General features: G+C 60.0%; 5 protein-coding genes across 5 annotated transcripts; all 5 read right to left on the bottom strand.

The window, feature by feature from the left end:
- Positions 1–380: 380 nt before the first annotated feature.
- Positions 381–2,570, bottom strand: LBRM_12_0780 (hypothetical protein, unknown function; the record flags this gene model as incomplete). The annotated part of the gene is made up of 1 exon (XM_001563078.1): positions 381–2,570. One exon carries the CDS (start codon positions 2,568–2,570, stop codon positions 381–383), a length of 2,190 nt encoding a protein of 729 aa, XP_001563128.1.
- A 337-nt stretch (positions 2,571–2,907) lies between these two features.
- Positions 2,908–8,001, bottom strand: LBRM_12_0770 (conserved hypothetical protein; the record flags this gene model as incomplete). Its single annotated transcript, XM_001563077.2, has 1 exon — positions 2,908–8,001. The coding sequence occupies one exon, from the start codon at positions 7,999–8,001 to the stop codon at positions 2,908–2,910; it is 5,094 nt and encodes a 1,697-aa protein (XP_001563127.2).
- A 3,527-nt stretch (positions 8,002–11,528) lies between these two features.
- On the bottom strand, positions 11,529–12,770 carry LBRM_12_0760 (putative surface antigen protein; the record flags this gene model as incomplete). Its single annotated transcript, XM_001563076.1, has 1 exon — positions 11,529–12,770. The coding sequence occupies one exon, from the start codon at positions 12,768–12,770 to the stop codon at positions 11,529–11,531; it is 1,242 nt and encodes a 413-aa protein (XP_001563126.1).
- Positions 12,771–16,917: 4,147 nt separating this feature from the next.
- On the bottom strand, positions 16,918–19,656 carry LBRM_12_0750 (putative surface antigen protein; the record flags this gene model as incomplete). The annotated part of the gene is made up of 1 exon (XM_001563075.2): positions 16,918–19,656. One exon carries the CDS (start codon positions 19,654–19,656, stop codon positions 16,918–16,920), a length of 2,739 nt encoding a protein of 912 aa, XP_001563125.2.
- A 2,396-nt stretch (positions 19,657–22,052) lies between these two features.
- On the bottom strand, positions 22,053–23,372 carry LBRM_12_0740 (conserved hypothetical protein; the record flags this gene model as incomplete). Its single annotated transcript, XM_001563074.1, has 1 exon — positions 22,053–23,372. One exon carries the CDS (start codon positions 23,370–23,372, stop codon positions 22,053–22,055), a length of 1,320 nt encoding a protein of 439 aa, XP_001563124.1.
- Positions 23,373–24,227: the final 855 nt, after the last annotated feature.

Here is a 24,227-nt window from a genome sequence, read left to right as displayed (position 1 = left end):
GCACTCCTGCGCACGACACACGTGTTGGAACCGTCGACGGTCCCATCTCTCTCCATCTCTGCTTGCAGTTCTCATCCTAGTTTGATCTTCACTGCACCCCACCTCCACCTCGTGCTAGCACGCACACACCCGTCTCTCTTGCGTCTCACAGAAGTGTGCCGACCCCCATTTGAGGCGAGGGGAGGCGCGGTGGATCGGGGCGTCGTCTCACTCGCGTGGTGCGCCGAGAGCTGAGTTAAAAATGCTGGCGATGATGTAGTGACTGAGTAAGAGGAGGTGGAGGAGGCAACTGAAACACCTTTGAAGGTGGCGGGTGGCAGCGGTAGTAGCGATAACGCTGTGCGCAGTTTCGCAGTGCTAGGAAACAGCCACCGATCGCTTCACAGTCTCCTCAGCAGTAAGCACAGGGAGGGGGGGGTGCTGGGACCCGGCCTAGACGTCGCTGCTGCCAATGACCTGGAGGAAGATGACAATGAAGTGCGTGTTGCTCTAGAGGCGCTAGAAGCACTGCTGGTGCCGACTTGCTCTATCGAAGAGAAGGCGGTGGCGCTGGGCGGCGGCGCTGGACTCGGCCGATCCGCCCGCGCAGCTCCGCAGAGAGGGCACTTGGAGACCCCTGACGCGCAGCAGCCTTCACAGATGCTGGGGTGCGTACAGGTAAAGCACAAACGCCGCCGCGCTCGTGGCGCGGCGGCACAGCAGCTACACGGCCCTTTGCTCAGGCGTGCCGCCATGACAGCTTGCATCTTGTGATAGATGTCCTCGGAGAGAGACGCTAACAGGTACACCTCCATGTCGCTCATCTCAGCCACGTCGGCCGGGTTGGGAGTATAGCGGTAGCGAAAGTACTCCTTCTGCAGGAGACGGCGCTCATCTAGGATCGCATGTCGATGGGCGGAGTCTCTCTTGAGCCGCTCATCATTGTGCGAGGACGGCACTGGGCTCTGCTTCGCTGGGAACATGTCGCCTGCACGAGGCTCATCGTTCCAAGACGCCCCCGACAGGAGTGCCGCTGATGGCCCCGACCCCACATCAGAGTCATGAGCACCGCTGCACTTGTCGGAGTGAGCTGACGCATCATCGTTGTCGTCGTCGGACGAGGTGGCTGCGCGGCCGTCGTTTGGTTTATGACGCGATGTCGCCTCCACGTCGCGACACTGCGGGTGCAACGTCTCCTTTTTAGTGAACTTCGCCTCGTGGCCTTCGTCCTTCGCGCCGCTGCTGGCACTCGTGTTAAGGTCGTTCCGCTGGTGATAGCCCACTTGTTCGGTAGAGTGGGTGGCAGTGCTGCCGACGTGCACCCCCTCAGTTGAGAATGCGCGGGAGGACTGTGAGTATGTCCGCGTATGCTCAGCAGCTGCGTTTCTCTCTTTCGCCGAAAATTCCTGCATGCGGCGGTGTAGAAACATGGCCTCGCGATAGGCGCGATCCGCGGCAGACTCGTCTCTGTCACTGCCGCTCGCGGGCTCGCAGTTCTGATTGGCATCGTCATCACAACCCCGCGATTCACTGACTCTGTCGGTGCCTCTGGCCTCACCCTTGTCACGGAACGACGGTGCCTCAGCGGGAGATGACTTCCACGCATGATCCCGTGAGAGAAAGCTGTCCCACTGCGCCTGAGTCGACGAAGAGACTCCTGCCGCAGCGGAAGACACGCGCTGGTGTGTGCCGGTCGATTTGAAGGAAAACGAAGATGGTGCCGGCTGTGATAGGGGCGTAGGATGTGGCGCCGGAGCGCTGGTCTCGTATGCACTCACGGGCACACGTGTCCCATGCGCGCGGCGCCATCGCGCGTCGGCCGCAGCAGCCTCTTCACTGACGGCGCTGCGACAGCCGTTTATCTCCTCTGAGTGACCCTCAGTGTCGCCTCGGCTGCCTGCCTTGCTGCTTCCTCGTGCCGGCGCACCGCGTCGCGCACAGACGTCACGCCAACCACCAGGGATCGAGTCACCAAATAGCTCCTTCTCCGTGAAGCAAGAAGTGGGGGAGGGGGGATAGGGCGGGCGTGCAGTGCCGGCCGCTCGTGCGAAGCGATACGCGGCACCGGCTGCCGGCGCGGCCGAGGACGGTGACGAGGAAAAAGGTGGCGCCCTGCCCCCGTAGGCGCCTCGCCGCTTCACGTCTGTGAGGACCTCCTCGTAATGGGCCTGGAGTAACTTGAAGGCCTCAGCACCGTTGGGGTTTCGGTCTGGGTGAAGCAGCAGAGCTTTCTTGCGATAGGCCCTCCTAATATCCGCCTCGGCGGCGCCACGATTAAGACCAAGCGTGCGGTAGCAACGATCTATCATGGCCTGGCTCACCTCTGCAGGAGTAAAGGGCTTTTTGTCTGCTCTCTCCTGGTCGGGAGGGGGGAAGGGTAGTCGGTTGGTCAAGGGGGAGCGAGGGCGGTCAGCACTCGTCTCTCTTCGATGCGTGAAGGAGCTCAACAGAGCATTACGCAGGTACAGCAGCTCCGCGGGGGGGGGGGGGGGGGGGAAGTGGATAAGGGAGTAGAAAGTAAGCAGAAGGGAAGAAGCATTCAGCGCATCCGTACGCGATGCCAAAGTAGCGACGCAGCGCGCATCACGCATTGGAGACGGCGGCGGTAAAGGGGCGTAGCACGAGAGTAGAGTCGATCAGCCAAGTGTGCACACTTCACTGCTTAAGAGTGCATGGGCGTCTGGGCGCATTTTAGTGAAGAAATCGAGATACAGGTGCTGTGGAGGGAGGAGATGCCCCACGAGACGAAGACTCTGAATGACAGAGCTGAAGAAGCCGAGAGAAGAGAGCAACGAGGGGCCTCTCTCCCGCACAGGCACAGGCCCAACCTCTGGCAGAGAGTAGGGAAGCTCAGCCCTGAGTCTTTCGCCCTCCACTGCTCTGGCACGTACACGCCAACTGCATTGGGGGGAGCAGCACGCAGGCTTGTCAGTGGTACACGTACGACGCGTGGTGGCTGTTAATATGCTGACTCATCTCCCACAAGTCCAGCGTGCGGCCCTTCTGCGCCAGGCTGCGCAGCACAGTGCGGATAGAGGCGTCTTGCTCCTGCATGGGCAGCACGCGCAGATAGTCACCCGGTATGTGCACTGTGCTAGCCACTCGAGAATGTGGCGGTGCACCAACACCGACTCCGCCGGTGCCACTGCTGCCACTGCTGGTAGCGCTGCCACTACCGTTCGTTCCAGCGCCGTGGTGGACACGGTGCATCCACCAGGCGAAGCGCTGGAGATAGCGAGGGTCAAGCAGCGCCGACTCTGGCACGTACGTCATCACCGCCTGCTGCTGCTGCGGCGGCGGCGGCGGCGGCGGCTGTGGCGGCGCTTGCAGAGACGGCTCGTCGCTGGAAGATGGAAGAAACGACATCCACGCTGACGTCGCGGCCATTGGTGCCGCTGTGGTCGTCGGCGAAGATGATGAGGACAGAGACGGAGGACTCTCCACGTCCCGGCCCTCCACCGTCGCTGTTGCACGTGCCTGACAGCGCGCTGGAGAGGTTTCCGCGTGGGTGGCTGAGATGTCCTCGAGTTGAGGAGAGTAATCCTCATGCGTTGACAACGACCCCGCAGTCACCTCTGACTCGCTAGCCGTAACGTCACGGGCAGCTGTGGAGTTACCAGCCTCATCCATTGCGTGGCTAAGCGGGCTCGAAGGGAGCGACGTCGATGCCGCTGCGGCCCGTGTCGCCGCACCTCCTTGGCCACCGCCGTCTAGTGTCGTCAGCGGGGATAGCATTACGGGAGAAAGGTCATACTGCGGGTAGCACCGCGCCAGGGCTCTGCTGAAGCGTCCACTGCGCTGTAACAGCCGTAGCACAGCCGCAGGAGACGGCGTCATGCTGTACCAGTGCTGATACGCGTCGCACTGCATGCGGTGCGACATGTAAAGCGACTTGGAGGCGAAATGGCGCAACAGTTCGTACATGACGGTGATGCGCCGGTGCAGAATAGGAACCAGCGCTGTGAGGATAACACGGGCAACAAGGTCCTCGGTAGTGCTGAGGCAGGCAGTGGTGTGCAACTCCGCAGCCCGACGCACGCTTGTCTGCATGCCGTGAAGAGCCTCGTGTACGGCCGCCTCACCTTTGTGCCTCTCCGCCGCAGGTGACCCTGACACTCCTCTCTCGCTTGCCGTTGTCATAAGCCCGGGTCCGGGGCGTAGTGTATGGTCACGGAAGACGGCGCTCTTGCTGCCGGATCCGACAGCCGCCGCTTTGGTCCATCTCGCGAGAAAGGGAGAGTCACATGCCTCTTGCAGCACAGTACGCCATTCTATTGAAGTCAGTCGTTGCCGCAGCGTTGTCCACATGGCGGTGAAGTACTGCTCCTCGAGCCAGGCCCGCCACTCGGAGGTGGTATCCGAAGACGTACTGGCCGTTGCCGTTGCCGCTGCCGCCTCTGGCGCCCTGTTCATGCCACCTGGCAGAGGAAAGGGCGGAGCTGGATGGGGCGGTATCATGAACCCGAGGATCGGCACGGCTGCCTCGGCAACCTCCTCCAGCCGTTGAATGAGGATCAGGCAGAAGGCACGAGATGGTGCAACAAGCTGCAGCTGGTGCGGATACCCGCGCGGCACGATACCTACCACGACAACTTCGTCCAGCACTGCATCATCAACCCAGTCGAGAGAAACCACATCGGCGCTCGAGGGCTCGGTGGGTACAGCTGAAGGAAAGCTACTGTCAGAGGTGCGAGGACGATCCTGGCCAGACGCACAGGCTTCCCCGTGGTGCCGATGCCCTGTTGTCATCTGTGCCACCAGCTGCGAAGGTGCGCGGTCGCACCGCTGGACGCCGTCGGACGACTGCAGAGCGGCATCACTCGTCTCAGTCCTGGTGCGCTTCCCGTTTGGTGGTGTTCCGTGGGTAGGCCTGCCGCCTTCCTGTCTGCGGTCCAGCCACCACTGCAGCACTGGGAAGACCGTCAGCGGATCGTCTACGCCACGCATTCGTTGGGCGTCGCCACCTGCCTGCAGTGCGTGAGGGCGGCTTGGCGCCGACACAGGCGTCGCTTCGCACGCCTTTTTGCTCCGCTTGGCGCCGTTTGCGGCCGTCACGTCGTCCACCGCCCCGCAGCGTCGGCGACGACCGCTGTGATGGGCGCGCGCACGGCCACAGCACCCATCTCTGGACGCGTGGGGGCCGGTACCGACCTCTTCCGCTGGAAGACCCCCCCTCCTTGCTACTGCGGCCGTCCTGGAAGACGGTTCTCGCTGCGACGCCAGTTCTGGCGCTTCCTCAGCTGAAGAAACGGCGCTGACCTCCACAGCGGACGCGAGAGTAGTACCCTGACGCCGCTGCTGTGTGGAAAGTCCCGGGAGAGCCGTGCGATGGAGCACGTCAAGGTAGCGGCGCAGCACAGGTAACGTCAGCGACGGCACCTGCGCGAACTGCACATTAAGGGGAAGACAGCGATAGCAGCGGCACTGGTGGGCGGAGAGAGCCACCGCAGGCATGATGTTAGGAGATGTAGGCGCTGAAAAGCTGCTCGACGGCGGCGACGGCTTCCTCGTCACGGGCGTAGGCGGTTGGGGTGAAAGGCGTGTCGCCCCAGTCACAGCAACGGCATTCTCACGCGCGGGAGGCTCGATAGTGTCCTCACTTTCCAGCGCCACTTCACCGTGAGCAGCAGCGCATTCAGCACTGCGGAGGCGACTAAGCCGCTGCAGCTGAGCGAGCACAACACCTCGCAAACTTGACCGATCTTCTGTGGCTGCGACGTTGCTAAAGCTGCCGTCGCCACGAGCAACGCTCACGGAGCGCTTGCTCGGCACCGCAGAAGCGAGAGGAAGGGAGGGAGGGGAGGGTGGAAGCACATGATAAAGGCGCTGTGAATGCACCCGCTGCTCCTCGTAGAGCCCCAGCGTGTCAGTGGTGTAGCTCACAGTGCCGGAAGACCACTCTACAACAGCGCCACACTGCCGCTGTTGACTCGCACGTAGGGACAACTGCTCTGCCATATGATGCTGCTTTGACAATGTGAGCGGTAGGGGAAGCTGCGGACTGCTGTGCAGCGGGAAAAGGGCGGTGCTCAAGGCCAACACATTGGCATCGTCGAGGTCAGTGTCTGTGGGGCCTATTTCAGAGACCGCCGGGTCTGTCGCCATATCAGTCGCCATGAAGGACGGGGCGAGAGGGGCTGCGGCAGCAGTGGTCCAGAACTTCTGAACTGTTTCGAAGTCCGCCGTGAAGTCGGACGTCGCGGCTGTGCACTGTGAAAGTGCGGATTGCGCCACGTCTGGCATGGCGCTCTGCTCCTCCAATCGTGTTTGGCGGTCCTCCACTTTTCGCGAATTCGTGGATGCGGAGTCACCCGTGCTGGGGCTCATGGGAAAGTTGGCCCCGCCTGTGTGTCTCTGAAGCAGAAGCTGACGGTACTGCTCGTAGCGAGCCTGCGCGGCGGCAAATGACACCCATGCAATCCTTTCCGTGTGGCAGCAGCTGCCTGCAGTCTCCACCGCAGCTGACGTCAGCGATGCAGACGATGTTTGGGGCCCTGGCGTTGGAGCCGGTCGCCCACGGAGCCGCCATGAACTACCCTCACTGAGTGTGCAGTGAGGAAAAGTCTCACATGTGGCCGTCACGGAAAAGACCCCTGCTGCCACCGATGCGCTGATGGATGAGACTGACTCGCTTGCTTCTCGTAGTGTAGGAGCGTTGTCGTTGCTAGCCAAGGGCAAGCCCTCAGAGTGCAAAGGTGCTGCAGAGTCTTCGACGGCAGCCTGCCGTGCATCGGTCTCGTGAGCCAAAGCCACTTCCATATCGCTCTCGTTGCTGCTCGGGTCCGCCAGCCGCGAGAGCAACGACTGGCACACCCCACCGGTGAGGAGCACCTCTTCTTTCCACTCCCTCGCGCTCTCCTGTTCGCCACGCTTATGAGGATCGCCGTCTCCGCCCTTGCCGGTGTACGTTGCTGTCAAGCGGTCATGGTCGCTGCCTCCGCACACCGCCAGCGATGTGGCTTGCATGTATACTGGAACGGTGGACGGCACCATGCGCGTACGAGACGCACCGTTCACTGCCGAAGCGCTCGCCACGACCTCTGGCGTCACCGGTGTGCTGGTCGCCCCGCGCAGAAGTGCAAGATGCTGATCAGACACCTTTCGCAAGTGCGCAAGACACTGACCTGTCAAAGGCGTGCGAGGAGGGGGGGCATTGAACCCGTGCGCGGGCGCAGCCGATGAAGGGGAGTTGGCGTCAGCCTCAGCGCGCTTAGCAGACGACGCACGTGTCGCACTAGGTGGGGGTGGCGCGTGGGGCGCGAAGATGTAAGTACACGGCACAAGCTGCTGCACGAGCTGCTCTACAGCAAAGGTGCGAGGCAGGATGGGGGTCACATTGCACAGCTCTACCTCTTCGAGAATGTCAAGGCGCACATCAGCATCGCCTGGGGAGAGAGGCAAAAGGCCAGAGGAAGTGCTTTGCGCTGCGCGTGCACCAGCGGATGACGCAGCAGGGGAGCTTCGGTGCGCCACGTCATCTGCCACGGTACGACCGCTCGCCTTCTGTTTTGGCTCACCCCCTTTGCAGGCCTCGTGCCTTTTGGTGCCGTCGGTGGCTGCGCTAATGGCTGATGCTCTCGCTGAGGAGGATGGGCGTCTGCGCGCGGCCGTCATACCCTCGTGTTGTGCTAGACGAAGTGGAGGTGGGGATCGAGGGCCCATTGACAAATCATCACCTGTCGCTGTACTGTCAACCGGCAGGCCCTGTCTGTCCCGCATATCACCTGCATGAATCTCGCCGGAGTGGAGAGCGTCGCTCTCCCCCTCTTCACACTGTGAGGGGCGCACGATGACAGCAGCTGCGCCAGCAGTACAGAGCGCCTCATACGTGTAGTGATCCGCGTCTAGCCACAGGGTGGCAAGGACAGCTGGTTTTCTGCTCTTGGCGCGCGAAGAGTGAGAGACGCCGGAGGAGGACGCGACAGCGCCACCGACACTGACGGGTGTGGCGCCATGGGGTGGAAGAGGAAGTGGATGAGGTGCTGTTGCCTCTTGCTCTCTAGTAGAGCTGCCGGCGTGCATGGATACATGAAGCACACGAAAGGAGGGGGAGAGCTGGGGGTTTCACGTGGCTTCTCACATCGCGCTGCCTCGTACTCCGCCGCCTTCCGACTCGAAGTTCCTCAAAAGGGCACGTGCCCAGCCAGACGCACAACAGACAACAGACAGACAGAGAGGGAGAGAGAGAGGGAGAGACACGATCTCTGTCATACGACGTCTTCTGCGGTGCACCAAGTGTAATGCCGTGATGGCGCGCCTAATAAGCGTCAAATATGTGGATCGACGACTTTGGCAGCCAGTGCACCCCTTCCCCTCCCTTCGTGCCTATGTGCCCGTCTCTAGGGTACACGTACGCGCGTGAGTACCTCGGTGGGTTATGGGTGCCTCTCTGCACACGTATACCCCCCTCTCCTTGCGCCCAAGCAGCTCCCCAGAATTAAGCCGCCTTGACCCTCTCTAGCTAATGCCGCGATCGCGTTCGCTCTACGCGCGCATGCGTTGGCGGGCACAAGAGAGCACGTGCAATGCGCGCGAAGAGTAAGAGAGTGAGACCAGAAGGACCAAGTGCAGCGCAGAGAAAATAAGAGAGAAAGAGGGAGGGAGAGACAGAGGGGGAGCCCAGTAGAGCCAGGAGGAGGAGAACAGTTATCTCTGCTCACTAGAATATTATACGACCCACGTGAGCCCATCATTGAGCTGCCGCAGAGAGGCCTCGTCAGCCTTCAGAGAAGGTGCGGCAGTCCTCATAGAAGCTAGCGTATGTCCCGCCAAGAATCCATCAGCATCTGTGCAATATATATATATATATATATACTATGCTGAGAGAATGCCTCGTAGAGAGTGAATGCTGACGACTAACTCTCACCCACTCACTCGCTCCCTCCCTCCCTCCCCCGTTCCCTCTTCTTCCTCCTCAACCAGCCAGCGAGGGTGCGCCAGTCCTGGTGGGGAAAAGGGAACAAAAAAAACAGACGGAAAAAGGGGGGTACACGTGCGCCCGTTGCACACACACACACACACACCCTCCCTCACGTGATGGGGGAGCCAATGCGAAGGCGGGAATATTCTGCACGCACCGGTCGTCGCCATGGCGCACAGAGAGAGAGAAAGAGAGAGAGGAGCCTGTTCCGGTGGAGTTCAGATGAGCTGATGCCGGAAAACCAGCTGCGCATGGGGTTTTCCTGTATTGCAGAGACTCGCGATCGCGGTGCCTAACCGCGATCGCACCGGCCACCCATCGTGCCTCATGGGCTTGGAAGAGTGGAGAAAGGACGGACGTCCTGCGCACGTGGCGATTCTGACTGCGGGCAACGCAGTTGTCAGGCTGCAGAAGGAGCGAGTACTGATGTCCGAGGAGCACATCCATTGCCTCGGGAGCCCCGCTCCACGGCACCCACCTCGAGACTGTTCTTCGCAGATTCATGGAAGTCGTCCGCGTCCGCTTCCAAAAGAAGCGGGTCCCGGCTTGGGGCGGATTGGTAGCAAGTCTGGGAGAATACGCACTACGACGCCAGTGAGGGGCTCCATCGCGGACTGGCACATCCACAGAAAAGGATCGCAACGGGGGCCCTTCCGATAGGCCTCCTCCACATTCACCTAGCTGAATGCAGGTAATATGTCGTAGCAGGAAGGACACCACCGGTACCAGTTCATTCTCCAACGGGCATCGAAGGCGAAGCGGAGAGGTGCGCTGCAGGGCGCGACATAAGCCACAGCAATGCTTCGGGTGGCAAACAGCCCCCAGCCTCGATCCTTCGACGCCAGACTCACCATGGCCATAGGGGGGGGGGGGAGGGGAAGGAGCAAGAAACTGATCCCGTACCCTGGCCCCAGAATCAGAGACATTTCGGCGTAGCACACGCATTCAGCGCACGGAGTGAAAAGAGGAGCGGTCCTCTACCTCCTGGAGGTGAGGATTAGGCTGCAAGCCCGCCTCCGGGCACGGATATCGCTGCTCAGCCACCGCCCCGCTTCCCACTTTACGCTACTCGGCGATCCCACGGTAACGCTACGCTGGGGAGCAGCTGCAGGCGGGATGCCGTCTGAGGATTGGTTCGCTGGTGTGCCTCCACTGTGGCGGGACGAGTCACTACCGGCGCCGCTGTGCTCGACCCTTCCCCGATGGTGGCGAACTAAGCTTCCGCAGAAAGAGGCAGAGCAAGCGGCGCTACTTCATGCCCGCTGTGCAGCGGCCGTGGATGCTGCGGCTGTGTGTGCAGCACTGCGGCGGAAGCGAAGAGGGAGGTAAGAGGAAGCTGTGGGAGCTTTTATGCGCGTGCCCTGCGCAGCTTGCCCGCCTCACAGAGCCCCGGCGATCATGTCGGAGGAAGTTGTCGCAGCACTCGAAGCGGCAAACATCACAGGATGCTACGATTTGTGCAGTCACGTTGGTCGGTTCCGTCCCCCTCTGTGCTGAGAGAGAAAGAGGGTCAGATCAGGAGACAGCTCATCTTGTTGCCACAAGAGGTGAGCATGTGGCTCGCCGCGAAGGGGTACGAGGCAGGCGTCCAGCTGGGCTGCACGCCGTGGCAGAACGTTGTGTGCGACGCTGGTAGGGTAACGGACCAGAAAACGTTGTTATCCCAGAGGCCCGTGCCGGAGGAGTCAAAGGCCCCTCTCCGTGCTCCGCGCCGCTGGCGCGGATGGCCGATCAGCTGAGAGACATATCAGTGAGGTGAAGCGTAAGCCCTGAAGTGGTGCAAGTGGTCACAGCACCAACGGCTGGCCCACCCCCTCCTACGCCGCGAGACCTGCCGCGAGTGTGTGAGTTAATGTGCGGATGGACAGCATGCAGTTTGCAGACACGTGTGGTGCACTGAAGCAGGCAGCAGGGTTGGCGATTCAGGCAGCAGACCTCTTCAGAGCCACACTCAGCAAAGAAACCGAGAAGGTGTCCCCTTAAGTATGCATCGACAGCCGTCGTTTCACACCGCAGGGCAGTAGCCTCCTGCCTCGGAGAAAATGCCGCTGTGAAACTGCACGCGGCACCAACTCAAAGCCTGCCAGTGGACTAGCTCGATCGTCCTTTGGGGCAACTGTGGTTCAGGACTCGTGTGGTGCTGGCTCTGACTCACCGATTTTGGTGGCTTCTCAGAGGCGCGCCGGTTATTCTCCAAGTGGTTGCATGGTTCACTGTGTCGCGTATCGATGACCGCGCTGTCCGCGAATTCCCCATGTGAGGAAGGGGAATGGTCTCAGTAGGCAACAACAAATACACCATGCGGCGCATCACACGGATGACAACAACCGGCGCGGTGTGCAACCTCCGCACTGACGCAACAGTGGAGGAGTTGGGTGCCACGGGCATGACGCGAGTGAGAGAGCACCCTGCAACTACCGGCGCACGTTGGGGACAACAGGACTCCGCTCGACAATATAAACTGCGGCAGCGCGCTGCAGCAGTTGAGACGTTGGCTTCCATTGGGTCTGTGGGAGCTTCGCCATACCTTCATGTTGCTGACACTTCTTTCCTCGATGCTTTCCAGAAGGACTCCTCACAGTATCTTACGGTCCGTACAAAGCACCACGGCGGCACAGCTCTGCCTGCCTTACGTGGTCCGCAGGCACGCTACGAGAAATCCGACAAGCACCTCGCAGAGTAGGCCGAGATGTAATTCAGTGAGCACAGCACTAAAAAGGGGCACGACAAGCGGCAAAGGGGAGCAGAGACATGAAGGGGGTCGGATGGGCAGTGGGGCGTGCTCGGGAGACGTGGACAGTGGAAGCAACGCGAGAGCGAGAACGAGAGAGAGAGGAGGGGCCACGGGGACACTCGGGCCCCTTCTCAAACAGAGCGGCAACTCCAAAGCAGTAGTGGCAGGCGCGATAACGATCGCGCTCGCGCTGGGCAAAAAAGAGCAAAACACCACCGCCTCCCCCCCCCCCGCCGGCCCCCGTCGCCCCGCGCTGTGCCGCACAACGGTGAGTAAAAACGACGCGCAGAGGAAAGTCGCACAGCTTTCCCACTTTCCCCCCGTGGGGGGGCGGCCGCGCATTCGCCTGCTGGAGCACCAGGAAGAGGCGTGTAAGGGGGAGGAGCGAGCGAGAGTGCGTCGGTCGCACTCACTGTCCGGCAGCGTCCCGCTCAGCCCCCGCGCCATCGTGGAGAAGTCGAGGCGCGTGATCATCACGTTCGCGTAGTCGACGCCCGCAGGCATCTCCGGCAGCGTGCCGGTATACATCGCATTGATTCCCGCCACGCGCACGCTGGACACAGCGCACGTCACGCCGCCCCACGAGCAGAAGTCGCTGCCACTCCACGTGCTTTGCAGCTCAGGGATCGCGCCCGCAAACGCCTGCAGCACCGCCAGCGTGTTGGACTGCTGCTCGGCGGTGAAGTCGCCCGTCACGGTAGCGCGCACAGCCGCAGCAGCGAGGATCGCCGCCAGCACCAGCCAACGCGTGCACCGCATCACCTCCAACCAGCGGCAAGAGGCAAGAGGTGCAACAGCCAATATGGGGTAGGCGCGAGAGGTCGGGTATGGAGGAGAGGCAATAGAGGAAACGAGAGGCGAATTGGGCGCTTGCGGTCTTGAACAGGTTGGGTGTGCGCACACGGCATCATAGACCTCACTACGAGGGTACCCGGGGGAAGAGGTGAAAGGGGCTAAGAGTCGAAGCGTGAGAGTCGCGCATGGCAGGGAAGAAAAGGGAAGAAGAGCGTGAGGATGTATAGGAAGGCGTGAAGGCAGTCGGTCGAGGGGGTGTTTGGAACTGCGCCCACTGGAACACAACGGGGTGCGGTGCCGAGCTCTGCTGCCTTCAGCTGAGAGAGCTCGGCACAGGTGCATTCGTCAGGGTGTCCCTCCACGGTGAGCAGCGCAATAGCGTCGCTGAGCAGCAGCAGGGGGAGGGTGGGGTTCCCTGAGTGCTGCATATCCACTCACTGACTTGGGGAGTCACTGCTCCCCCCCTGCTGCCGCCCTCCTCCTTCCCTCCCTCGTTGTGAGCGTACGGGGTGCACTGCATCCCGTCACCCAGATCGAAGGGACCGAGAGAGATGCTCAAGCGCACGGAGAGCGGAGACAGTGGGTGCCGCAACGTCAGAAGGCCGAGCAAGCAAGAAAAACAGCGTCGCAGCATCATTAGGTTGAGTAGAGGAACACCAGTGAGACGGAGATAACGTCAAGCACACGCGCAAACGATTATTGCCTGTGCGCACATGTGTAACGGATTGCAGAGCGGGCGTGGCAGTGGTTGGCAGACCGAATTGGAACGTGGAGAGAGAGGGGGGAGAGGGCGTCGGAAGAAAAGGGCTCGAGAGAGAGAGAGAAAAAAATACGAGGAGGAATATCCACGCAACCGATAAAATTTAGTGAACAGAAAGGTGAGAAGACGAGATCCGTGGGAGACGGGTGTGAAGGAGGGAGAAAACATAAGCGCAGGCACACAACCCGTTGAGATGCAAACACACCCACAAAGCTGTTCGAGCTCAGGCTGTCTCTCCCTCTCTCTCTCTCGCTCTCGCTCTCGCTCTCGCTTTCCACTGGGCTTCTCGCCCCTCGGTCACACGCATCACAAGTGCATTAAAAACTCACGCAAGAAGAGGGAAGAGGAGAGAGGGAAAACATACATCGGCCCACAGCAGCCCACAGGCGCATATCAGAGGGAGGGAGAGGGGGTACCGACGCCGCCACCACACTGGAGCGCTCACACACGGCGTGAGGGTGCGAGGGATAAAATACAAAACAGAAATCAAGGAAAGGAATAGGAGAAGCAGTGCTTGGCTCACGCACAGGGAGACGCACCGGGGGGGGAAGGGGGACTAAGCGCGCTAATGCGGAGTAAAAAAGAGGGGGAGGGAGTTGCGCGTATGAAAGAGACTTTACTAAATAAGGAGAGAGGCGATTCAAGAGAAGTCCCCAAAAAGAGTGAGAGACAGGAGAGACAAGAGAGACTAAAGAAGTGAGAGGGAGGGAGGGAGGGAAGACGGAGAGGAAACGGCTTAACGATCAGCGCCGTAAAAAGGGAAGACGGGGCGAGAGGGAGGGAGGAGAGAAAAATCAGCCGGATGTATACAAAAGCGACAGAAGAACACCGCTAGTCCGCAAGAGGAGAGTGGGCAAGAAGGGGGCATGCGGAGAGACACAGAAGAAAGCGCGAGGGGAGGGGAGCGGGGTGGCGTGGCGGGGGTGTCTTCCACGCCAGGATAAGAGAAAAGGAAAGACGTAAAGAGAATACATAGTGAAGGTTCACACACACACACACACGAATAAGCTCGCGAACACAACAGCTGCACGCGCGTGGCGGTTGGGTTGGAGAAGGAGAAGGCGCACGGCACCTGTGCGTGTGTGTGTGGGTGTGTGTGCGGCGTCGTTGGACCCGAGAATATGCACTGTACACCCTCCCTCAACGTGCTTGAGCAAACAGGCGATCGCTCCCTCTTCTTCACAAGTGCGGAAGAAAGGCGGGAGGGGGGAGGGGAGGGAAGAACGAGTGAAGCCGTGTCGCCGGTAACAAGCGTATAGTTGACCACTCCAACAGGGAGGGTATGTGTGGTCAACTGTGTCGCGTACATCGAGCCTCCTGGCTCAAACCTAGTAGAAAGCTACTTGATGTGCATTGTCGCGTAGTACTCACGAGGGTGAGCTGGACACACGCTCATCCTCTCGGCTTGCCTGTCCTCGCATGGTGAAGATGTGAATGGGGGGGGTTGGATGTGCGGGGCAGACTCCAGCACGCGATCGACAATGAAGGCCCGAGCGGGACTGCGAATGGCTATGCTAAGAGCGAAGCCAAAAAGAAAAGCAGTCGCACTTGAAGCATAAGGGCAGTGGGAGGGTGCACATCGAGAGGCCTGGAAGATGAGCAGCGGCGCCTGACAGCAATGCTCCTCGCTTAGCTCGCACGGTCCTGCAGAGTAGGAGAGAACAGCTGACTAAAGCCCCTCTCGTGTAAAAAAAAATGCGAAGAAAAGCGTTTCCTTCGTCATCGAGACAGCGACAGAGGCTCATCTGAGTGGCTGTGGAAAGGTGGAGGAAGGAGAACAAGGGTGGAGGCTGGAAGGCAGAGGAAATGGAGTAGGCCAGAAGGCGATTCACGAGCGTCTGCAACTCACTGTCCACGGCGAACCTCCCCCCACCACCACCGCATAGAAGCCACAGCCCGGGTGAGAGCCGATGGTTGGCCACATAAGGAGAGAAACAGATAAACAAGAGCTGGCACACATGCACAACTGCATGTACCAGGGCGTGAGTGCCGACACGGGAAGAGAGAGACAGAAGAGACAGAAAAACAATCGGCTCATCCAAAAATGGTGTTTGTGCGTGGTGGCTGTCGTCAGACCTCCTCACTGGCCGGCAAGGGATGAAAGAGGAGGGGGAGCAGAGGAAGCCCGTGCAGAACAAATAAGAGGGGGTTCGCTTCACATGAACGCAGACCTCTCCTACGCCAGCGCTCTGCGATGTGGCATTGCTGCTGCTCGCGCAGGTGGTGATCATCGATCCTCAACAGAGCCGGTGTCACGCACCGCAGTCCATCACAACACGTTGGAGAGACGGGAAAGGAGGAAAAAGGGAATACGATGAAGTACTCGGGGAGACAAGCGAGCATCATCATCATGAGAGAAAGGGATTCGACGAATATAAAAGAAGGGGGGCCTAAGGAAGAATGTGCAGCTCGGATGCTGAAACGAGGGGGTGGGGACCACACACGCAACCGAACACGCACACACACACACACACAAGCCACACGAAGGCTTTCACACACGAGATGTGCACAGGCTCACACGAAAGGGGAAATAAAAGGAAGACGAGGAAGAGGCGCACCCGCAGGGGGGGGGGGGGGAAGAGTGCGGGAAAAATTTTGAAGGGGGGCGAAGATGTGCGCAGCGGAAGACAGAACACGAGACTGGGCCCCAGATGCGAGGTCATCCTTGAGGAGTGGGGCTATGTAGTGCGGACCGCCACAAGCACATTCGCAGATTTACATCAACGAGGAAGGGAGGAGGAAAAGGAGGGAAATGCGTAAGAGACAAACCACAAAGAATTGGCAAAATGAGCAGAAAAATACGACGAGAGGTGGAGGGCCGTGCGCCTCAGAAAGACGTAGAGGGGGGAGGGAAGGGGGGGTCGGTGGGTCCAACGCAAAATGTCCCCATCGCCCCGCATGCCCCACACTCGCACATCGCCACGCAGTTTATGCAACCCCACTGCCGCTGCTCGCATGCCCCCCTCCCTTTTTCTCCCGAGGTACTGCTAGGCTGCCACACACGCGTACGCCCCGCCTTTTGTCAGTCGACAAGCATGCACCACCTTACCGCACCACGCCACGCGACGCTCTGTGGGGCGCGGTGCGGGGGAGCGGGCAGCAGCGGCACACAGTCGCGGAGAGAGACAAAGTAGAAGAGCGACAGCATGAGAGCAACGCCGCAGAGAAGTCCCACTCACAGCGCGCGGCATCAAAATGGGAAGAGAGGAAGAGAGAGACAGGAATTAAGGGGAGAAACAGGGGTAGTTGCAGGTTCCGTCGACAAGAGTGATCGATGGAGGACGCTGGGGCACCCAAGCAGGCATCCGCACGAGCACGCCCACAAGCAAGGGGCTCTCTCACATTCCTTCCCTCCAGTGCGCTTGTGAATAATTGCAGGCTACTGTTCCATAACACGAAGTGCTCTACACATTCTACGCACCGTCGTGCATAACCCATGCGGCAAACATAAAGGAAGGTGGCATAAGAGGAGGAGAAGAGGGGGAGAGGAGGCGTCGCGTGGTCCAACGCAGGAAGCCAAACAGGAGGACCAACACGCGCCATCCAGCATACATGAAACACTTAAGAGAGGGGAGGACACGACTAGGTGTCCTATGCACAGAGACACACGCGAACCAACGCAAGAAACGGTGTTGGACACAACCACGCAGACGCAGAGACGCACACGTGCAGATCAGGCGTGTGCCACAAAGTGAGTCCCGTCGTCTGCACAGGACAACCGCGACATCCTCACATCACGAGTCCCATGCTAAAAAGCGTCACCACGCACACCACAGCCGCCGTCAGTACGCCGCTCGGCGCGGCGGCAACATCGTCAGCGCAGTAAACCAGGCACGTCTTATCATCCATCAAGTAGTAGTCATCATGACACCTGGCGCACCTCACACTGGAGCCGTCCTCGCACTTCGCACACCCATCCACCTCGCACCTCGTATCAGGAGAAAGGGTCGTCGTCGTCGATACAGCCGGAGGCTCAGTGCTGGTCGTCGTCGTCGTCGATACAGCCGGAGGCTCAGTGCTGGTCGTCGTCGTCGTCGATACAGCCGGAGACTCAGTGCTGGTCGTCGTCGTCGTCGATACAGCCGGAGGCTCAGTGCTGGTCGTCGTCGTCGTCGTCGATACAGCCGGAGGCTCAGTGCTGGTCGTCGTCGTCGTCGTCGATACAGCCGGAGGCTCAGTGCTGGTCGTCGTCGTCGTCGATACAGCCGGAGGCTCAGTGCTGGTCGTCGTCGTCGTCGATACAGCCGGAGGCTCAGTGCTGGTCGTCGTCGTCGTCGATACAGCCGGAGACTCAGTGCTGGTCGTCGTCGTCGTCGATACAGCCGGAGGCTCAGTGCTGGTCGTCGTCGTCGTCGATACAGCCGGAGGCTCAGTGCTGGTCGTCGTCGTCGTCGATACAGCCGGAGGCTCAGTGCTGGTCGTCGTCGTCGTTGTCGTCGTGGTCGTTGTTGGGCAGATGTTTTCAGTCGTGCAGTCATTGCCCATGTGCTCGTCCTCGATGGACACGACAAGGCCAGGCTTCGAGGCCCACGAGGCAGGCACACACCCACAGAAGCTATTGCCATTCAGTGAGAGATCCCTCAGTCTTGGTATCACAGACCACGAGGAGGGGAGAGCGCCGAAGAGGTCACAGTTTATCAGCGCTATGACCTCAGCACTCGTCATCGAGCTCCACTCCGGCGGCAGCGTGCCCGACATCTGCGTATTCGACAGGTGCAGCTCCTGAAGCAACTGCAGTGAGCTCCACTCCAGCGGCAACGTGCCCGACACTTGTGTGCTGGATAACACGAGCTGCCTCAGTGCGCTCATCGAGCTCCACTCAAGCGGCAACGTACCCGACATCTGCGTATTCGACAGGTGCAGCTCCTGAAGCAACTGCAGTGAGCTCCACTCCAGCGGCAACGTGCCCGACACTTGTGTGCTGGATAACACGAGCTGCCTCAGTGCGCTCATCGAGCTCCACTCAAGCGGCAACGTACCCGACATCTGCGTATTCGACAGGTGCAGCTCCTGAAGCAACTGCAGTGAGCTCCACTCCGGCGGCAGCGTGCCCGACACTTGTGTGCTGGATAACACGAGCTGCTCCAGTGCGCTCATCGAGCTCCACTCAAGCGGCAACGTACCCGACATCTGCGTATTCGACAGGTGCAGCTCCTGAAGCAACTGCAGTGAGCTCCACTCCAGCGGCAGCGTGCCCGACACTTGTGTGCTGGATAACACGACCTGCCTCAGTGCGCTCATGGAGCTCCACTCCGGCGGCAGCGTACCGATGATCGATGAGCCGATAATCACTACATTTTTTAATGTACTGAGCGAGCTCCACTCCGGCGGCAGTGTGCCCGATAACTGCGTATTCGATATCTGCAAATTCTCCAGCATCATCATCGAGCCCCACTCCGGCGGCAAGGTGCCAGAGACCTGAGTGCCCTGCACAGAGAGAAAGCGCATCTTACTCATGGAGCTCCACTCCGGGGGCAGTGTGCCCGACACGGACGAGCTAGTCAGAAGAAGATGGGCCAGCGACGGCATGGAGCTCCACTCCGGGGGCAGTGTGCCCGACACCCTCGTCCCCTGCAAATACACCTGCTCTAGACTTTTTAAAATGGCCCAGCTGACAGGCAGCGTGCCGGAGATGCTCGTGTTCGTCAAGTACACTCGCCGCAGCGTCTTGAGACTTTGCCACTCAGCTGGAAGGTAGCCAGATACCTGCGTGCCCCGGAACGACACGTCCTTCAATCGAGGCATTGAGCTCCACTCCGGCGGCAGTGTGCCGCTGAGCAACGAGTTGTCAACGTAGAGATACAACAGTGCAGTCATCCCGCTCCACTCCGGCGGCAGCGTGCCGGTGATGCTCGATGCAACGGACAGCTCCAGCATCTTCAGCGAAGTCATCGTGCCCCACTCGGCAGGCAGCGTACCGCTGAGCTGCTCCTCCGCAACCTTCAGCCACTCGATCGAGCTCATCGAGCTCCACTCCGGCGGCAGCGAGCCGGTGATGCTCCCAGAACCTTGAATCGTCAACTCCGTCAGGGAGCTCAGCGCGCTCCATGAGGCGGGCAGCGTCCCGCTCACGTTGCAGCCCACGAAGACGATGGACTGCAGCAATCGAAGTTTACCCCAACTGTCCGGCAGCGTCCCGCTCAGCCCCCGCGCCATCGTGGAGAAGTCGAGGCGCGTGATCATCACGTTCGCGTAGTCGACGCCCGCAGGCATCTCCGGCAGCGTGCCGGTATACATCGCATTGATTCCCGCCACGCGCACGCTGGACACAGCGCACGTCACGCCGCCCCACGAGCAGAAGTCGCTGCCACTCCACGTGCTTTGCAGCTCAGGGATCGCGCCCGCAAACGCCTGCAGCACCGCCAGCGTGTTGGACTGCTGCTCGGCGGTGAAGTCGCCCGTCACGGTAGCGCGCACAGCCGCAGCAGCGAGGATCGCCGCCAGCACCAGCCAACGCGTGCACCGCATCACCTCCAACCAGCGGCAAGAGGCAAGAGGTGCAACAGCCAATATGGGGTAGGCGCGAGAGGTCGGGTATGGAGGACCTGATTGGCTTATTAGGCTGAGCGAGGCGTCCAAAGCGTTGTAGCTAAACTTCTGTGGGGAAAGAGATGATCAGTGGGGGCGCAGTGACTAGAGATGATACTTTGGAGCAGTCACGGTAGCAAGAGCATCAGTGGCGAGGAGAGGGGTCGTGGGTAGTTGCACGTTGGTGTTAATGTCAGTAAATTGTGGCCAAGATAACAGCGAGGACTAGAAAAGGAGAGAGAGAGAGAGAGAGGGAGGGAGTGGGAGGGAGGAAGGGGTACACACGGCCATGAAGAAGAGAAAGAGGGAGGTGGTGTGGTAAGGAAAGGGGCTAGCGATGCATAGAAGGAGACGCCGACCGAAAGAGCAACGCAGAGGGCACGGCAGGAAGACAGGCTCGTCGTTTTGGGCGAGGGGGGAGGGACTTTGCTCTCCATTAAATTCGTCGTAGCTGCTCTCTCACTCACTCGTGCGTGTGTGTGGGTGTGCGCGCCGGAGGTGGTAGCTGGCGCAGACACCGTAACGCTAATGCGAAGAGAGAAGCGCGCGCACATTAAATGACATCAGCTCACGATACGTCTCTTCTTGTCGAAAGTGGAAGAGCGAGAGAGACACACGCGCCCGTACAGGTGTGTATGTGGGGGGGGGGGGGGGGTGCATGTGCGCGCGATTCCCCACAGCGTACGGAAAGAGAGACACGAAAGGAGGAGTAGAAGAGAGAGAGAGAGACGGAAAAAGATGTGTATCGCCGTCAGACGCACATCAGCGGGGGAAGACCTCAAGATGGAGGGAGAAGAGTTAGTGAGGTTTGGAGTCAATGTAAATCTTCATGACCTTCCATCTTGCTACGCCTCTTCATGTAGCCTCCTTCGCGCCTTGTCTTTCCGCACCAGCAGCAGCGATGGGTGTGCGTGGGTGTGCGCTCACTTTCTCGCAGCAGCAGCAGCAATAGTAGTCCCCGACGCTCGGTGCACAGGTCGATACGAGTTTGACAGCATATAGGAAGCAGGAAAATAAGGAAGGGGGAAGGAAGAGGAGGAAAGGCGGAGGAGGGGGGTGCTCGACATATAGACGTACACACACGCGCGTGCATGGGGGAGCGTTGGGTGAACCCTCGATCCGCCCACCCTACTAGCATCGACCCCTTCCTCCCTTCCCCTTTTCCCAAAGGCTGCCTGGTGCGAGAAGGGAGAGGGGAAGGGGCTGAGCGGCGGAGACAATGCGGACTGAGCGAGGGTAAGCGACGTGTAAAGAGAGGCGGTTGAATTCGAAAGGAAATAGAAAGAGGTGGTGTCCCCCTGTCGGGCCTGTGCCGTAGCTGTGGATCCTTCCCATTCCCCTCCCTCCCTCCCTCCCTCCCTCCCTTCATATGTGTGTATACGCACCCTTCCACCGCCCTCTCTTTTCGCGCGGGTCCGTGCTACCCCGCTCACTCTCGCATGGCCCAGTACCGCCCCCTCCCCTTTACTGCCCTAAGTCCGCTGTTCGCCTCGTCAAGTCGATGCTCTGCTCCACAGGCAGTCACTCTTCTACATAGCCTGTGGGCGGCCTTGTTGCGCAGGTTTTTACCTGCTCTTTGCGCTCTGCTCACCACGTGTACGCCTGTCCGGGTCGATGTGGGCAGGCGTACACGTGGAGGACTCTCATCACCCACATGCATCGACACACACACACACACGCGCGCGTAGACGTACAGAGGGAGAGAGAGAACGAGAGAGAGACACACGCTTCATGGAGTATGAAAGAGAACACTTGGTACGCTGAGCACGACTCGGTAACCACACCAACAAGCAAGAACGATTGCCGGCGAGAGAGAGAGAGAGAGAGAGAGAGGGGGGGGGAGAGGGGGGTATGGTGAGTAAGCGAAAGGCCCCTTTGCCGTGACTACGGCGGAACAAAGCGAAAAAGAGAGCGGCACGAGGAGGGGTAAAACTGGAAAGCAACAGCGTACGGCACACAGAACGGCAGACACCCGAGCAGAGGCGCAAGCACCGTCCCCACACTGGCCCGTCTAGAGAAGCCGCAACACCAGCAGTCCCACGAGCAACGCAGAAGAAAAACGCCCTAAGCAGGAGAAAGACCAGAGAAGAGGGAAAAACGTCACGATAAAACAACCACAACAACACCGTCACCACCACCACCACCTCGGCATCGCGTAGGTGCGGTCTGCTATGAGCAGAGACGGTACGTAGCCCAGTATATGTTGTCCACCTTCTCTTTTATGCTGTCGAGATAAGCACACGAGCGCGCGCACACCGGGGCCGAGAAGCGCCTCATCGCTGCTGCCCCCTTCTCTCCCCCACCACGCTCTTCCGCATCACACATTGACCCACCGCTCACTTCTTTGGCTTCGAGCTCGGGTTGCTATCGGATGGCAGCGGTGAACACGGTGCGTCCTTCATCGGCGGGCAACCCGTCGGCAGAGGCGCCGTCGGCCCTCGCGGCTTGCCGCTCGTGTCTCCAAAGAGCTTGCGATGCCGCTCCATTGCCTCCTCGAAGGACTTCTCGCACGCGGCCTTGTGCGCCGCTTCAGCTGCGCGGGCGGCAGCCGAGTCTGCATCCTGGTATTTCTTGTACGGCGCTTCCTTCGGTGTCTCCTCATAGTGCGCGACCGGGTGAACTGGTGGGCGGCCCTCGTTGTCCTCGAAACGCAGCCCGTCGTTGAACGTTACCTGGAAGGGGAGCGACTCGCCGGGCTTGCGGTTTGACGTCCACAAATGGCGCCACTCCGCCCGCGGCCCATCACGCGGCTCCACGTACTCGCCGGCCTGAACCAGGTCGTACTCGGGATCCTCACTCGGGTCCGTCTCCTTGCCGTATCGAATTTGCTCTCGGAATCGCGCCTTGGCACGCTCCACTGCCCCCTCAAAGTCCTTGGGGCGGATCTTACCCGGGTACGACCACGGCTCCTGCACGACCTCCGTCCGCTTCACCATCTCCCACTCCTTGTCCTCCTCCTCCATGATGCGGCGCAGCACCTCCTCCTCTTCTTCATTGCAGCGCAGGAGATGGCCTTGTTTGAAGCCGTACCCTTCAGCACGTCCGTGCTGGTCTGGCCCGCCCTGGTAAAGGTGAGAGAAGGGGTACCGCGGGTACGCCTCCCACTTACCTGTGGGACCCATCATATCGTAGCAGTACTTGTACCGGAAGGTGCGGTTGCCGTGCTCGTCCAGCGACTCGTCCCACTTGAGCAGCATCTGTGGCGGTCGCGGGAACATCTCCAGAGGGTCGTCGGGGTTCTTTGGCTGCCAGTCCTTAATGCGGAAGAGCTCGTCGGCATCCACGTACCAGTGCCCAACAATGTCGCTCTGCACGTTGGCTACGTGCCACCGGAACGGCGACGTGTTCTTGGTGTTATAGAGCAAGGGGTCGCAGTAGCTACCAGGAACCATGCCGTAGGCGGAGAGAGGCGCAAAGCAGACCTGCTCCAGCCGCTGCTGGTGTAAATAGCCCTCTTGTATCGGGGAAATCCACTCCTCATCCCACGTGTACAGGATCCACGCACGGTGCCGGATCTGGCGCCACAGCCGCAGCAGCCGGCCTGGCTTGACATTCTTAAAGGTGGTCGGTGGTGCGTTCGGATCGTCCTCCTCCGCCGCCCAGACACGCAGCAGCGGCGTGGCGCGGAGGTACTTGCTAGAGGTGGTACGCAGCATACCTAAGCAGGGAGCTGCACGAGAGGAAGACAAAGAGAGAGGGAAGGAAAAGGGGAGGAGAGGGAGAGAAGTGAATCAAGTTCTCCCTCACACACACAAAGACGCCTGCAGGCACGAACTCTAGCGAAAGAACGCAGATAAACTTCTACGGATGCAGTGGCGCTCTTTTCGTCAGCCTTGTGTGTGTGTGTGTATGCCCCTGTGCGCCGAGCGAAGAGAGGCGGCAGAAAATCAGCTAATAAACCCCGAAGGAAGCGAAAGAAAGGCGCAGCAGGGCAGTAAAGAAATGCGTCAGTGTGGGAGTGAGCCGCACGCGCGTGCTGCTGGCGGTCGAGACGCAAACGACGCCGAGAGGGAAAGATGGAAGGACCACACCAGAATTGAGACTACACTGGCAGCAAAGCATATGAAATAGATAAACAGCGGAGAGGAGCAAGGCAAGGCGCGGCAAGCGCGTTTTCCATTTCCTCTCGCCACGCCCCACGTGGTGGTAGGTGGCAAGTACGGCGCTACTGCGATCGTCTCCACTACAGCCACCCTCAACGGTAGCTGTTGCGAGTCTGACTAGTATTCTTTGGAGTTATATATGGGCGATGTCTTCAAACTACGCCCGCCTAAACGTGGACCGAGTGTGAATATACTCCCTATCCTCCCGCAGAATTGAAAAGAACGACGAGAAGGGGAAAGGAGAGGGAAGGTCGATTGTGCCCTGAGAGGAGTAGGCTGTCCGTAGAGTACATGTGCCTATGCGGTGGTGCACTTACCATGTCCGCTGCGCCCTACCGGGACCCCGGCTCGCTTTGTTTCCGAGCCCGGAGGTATGGCGTTGGGGCACACATATCGTTCCTTTCGGAG

Source organism: Leishmania braziliensis, chromosome 12 (genome assembly GCF_000002845.2).
Source record: "Leishmania braziliensis MHOM/BR/75/M2904 complete genome, chromosome 12".
Lineage (NCBI taxonomy): Eukaryota > Euglenozoa > Kinetoplastea > Trypanosomatida > Trypanosomatidae > Leishmania > Leishmania braziliensis.
This window is presented reverse-complemented; position numbering and strand designations above follow the sequence as displayed.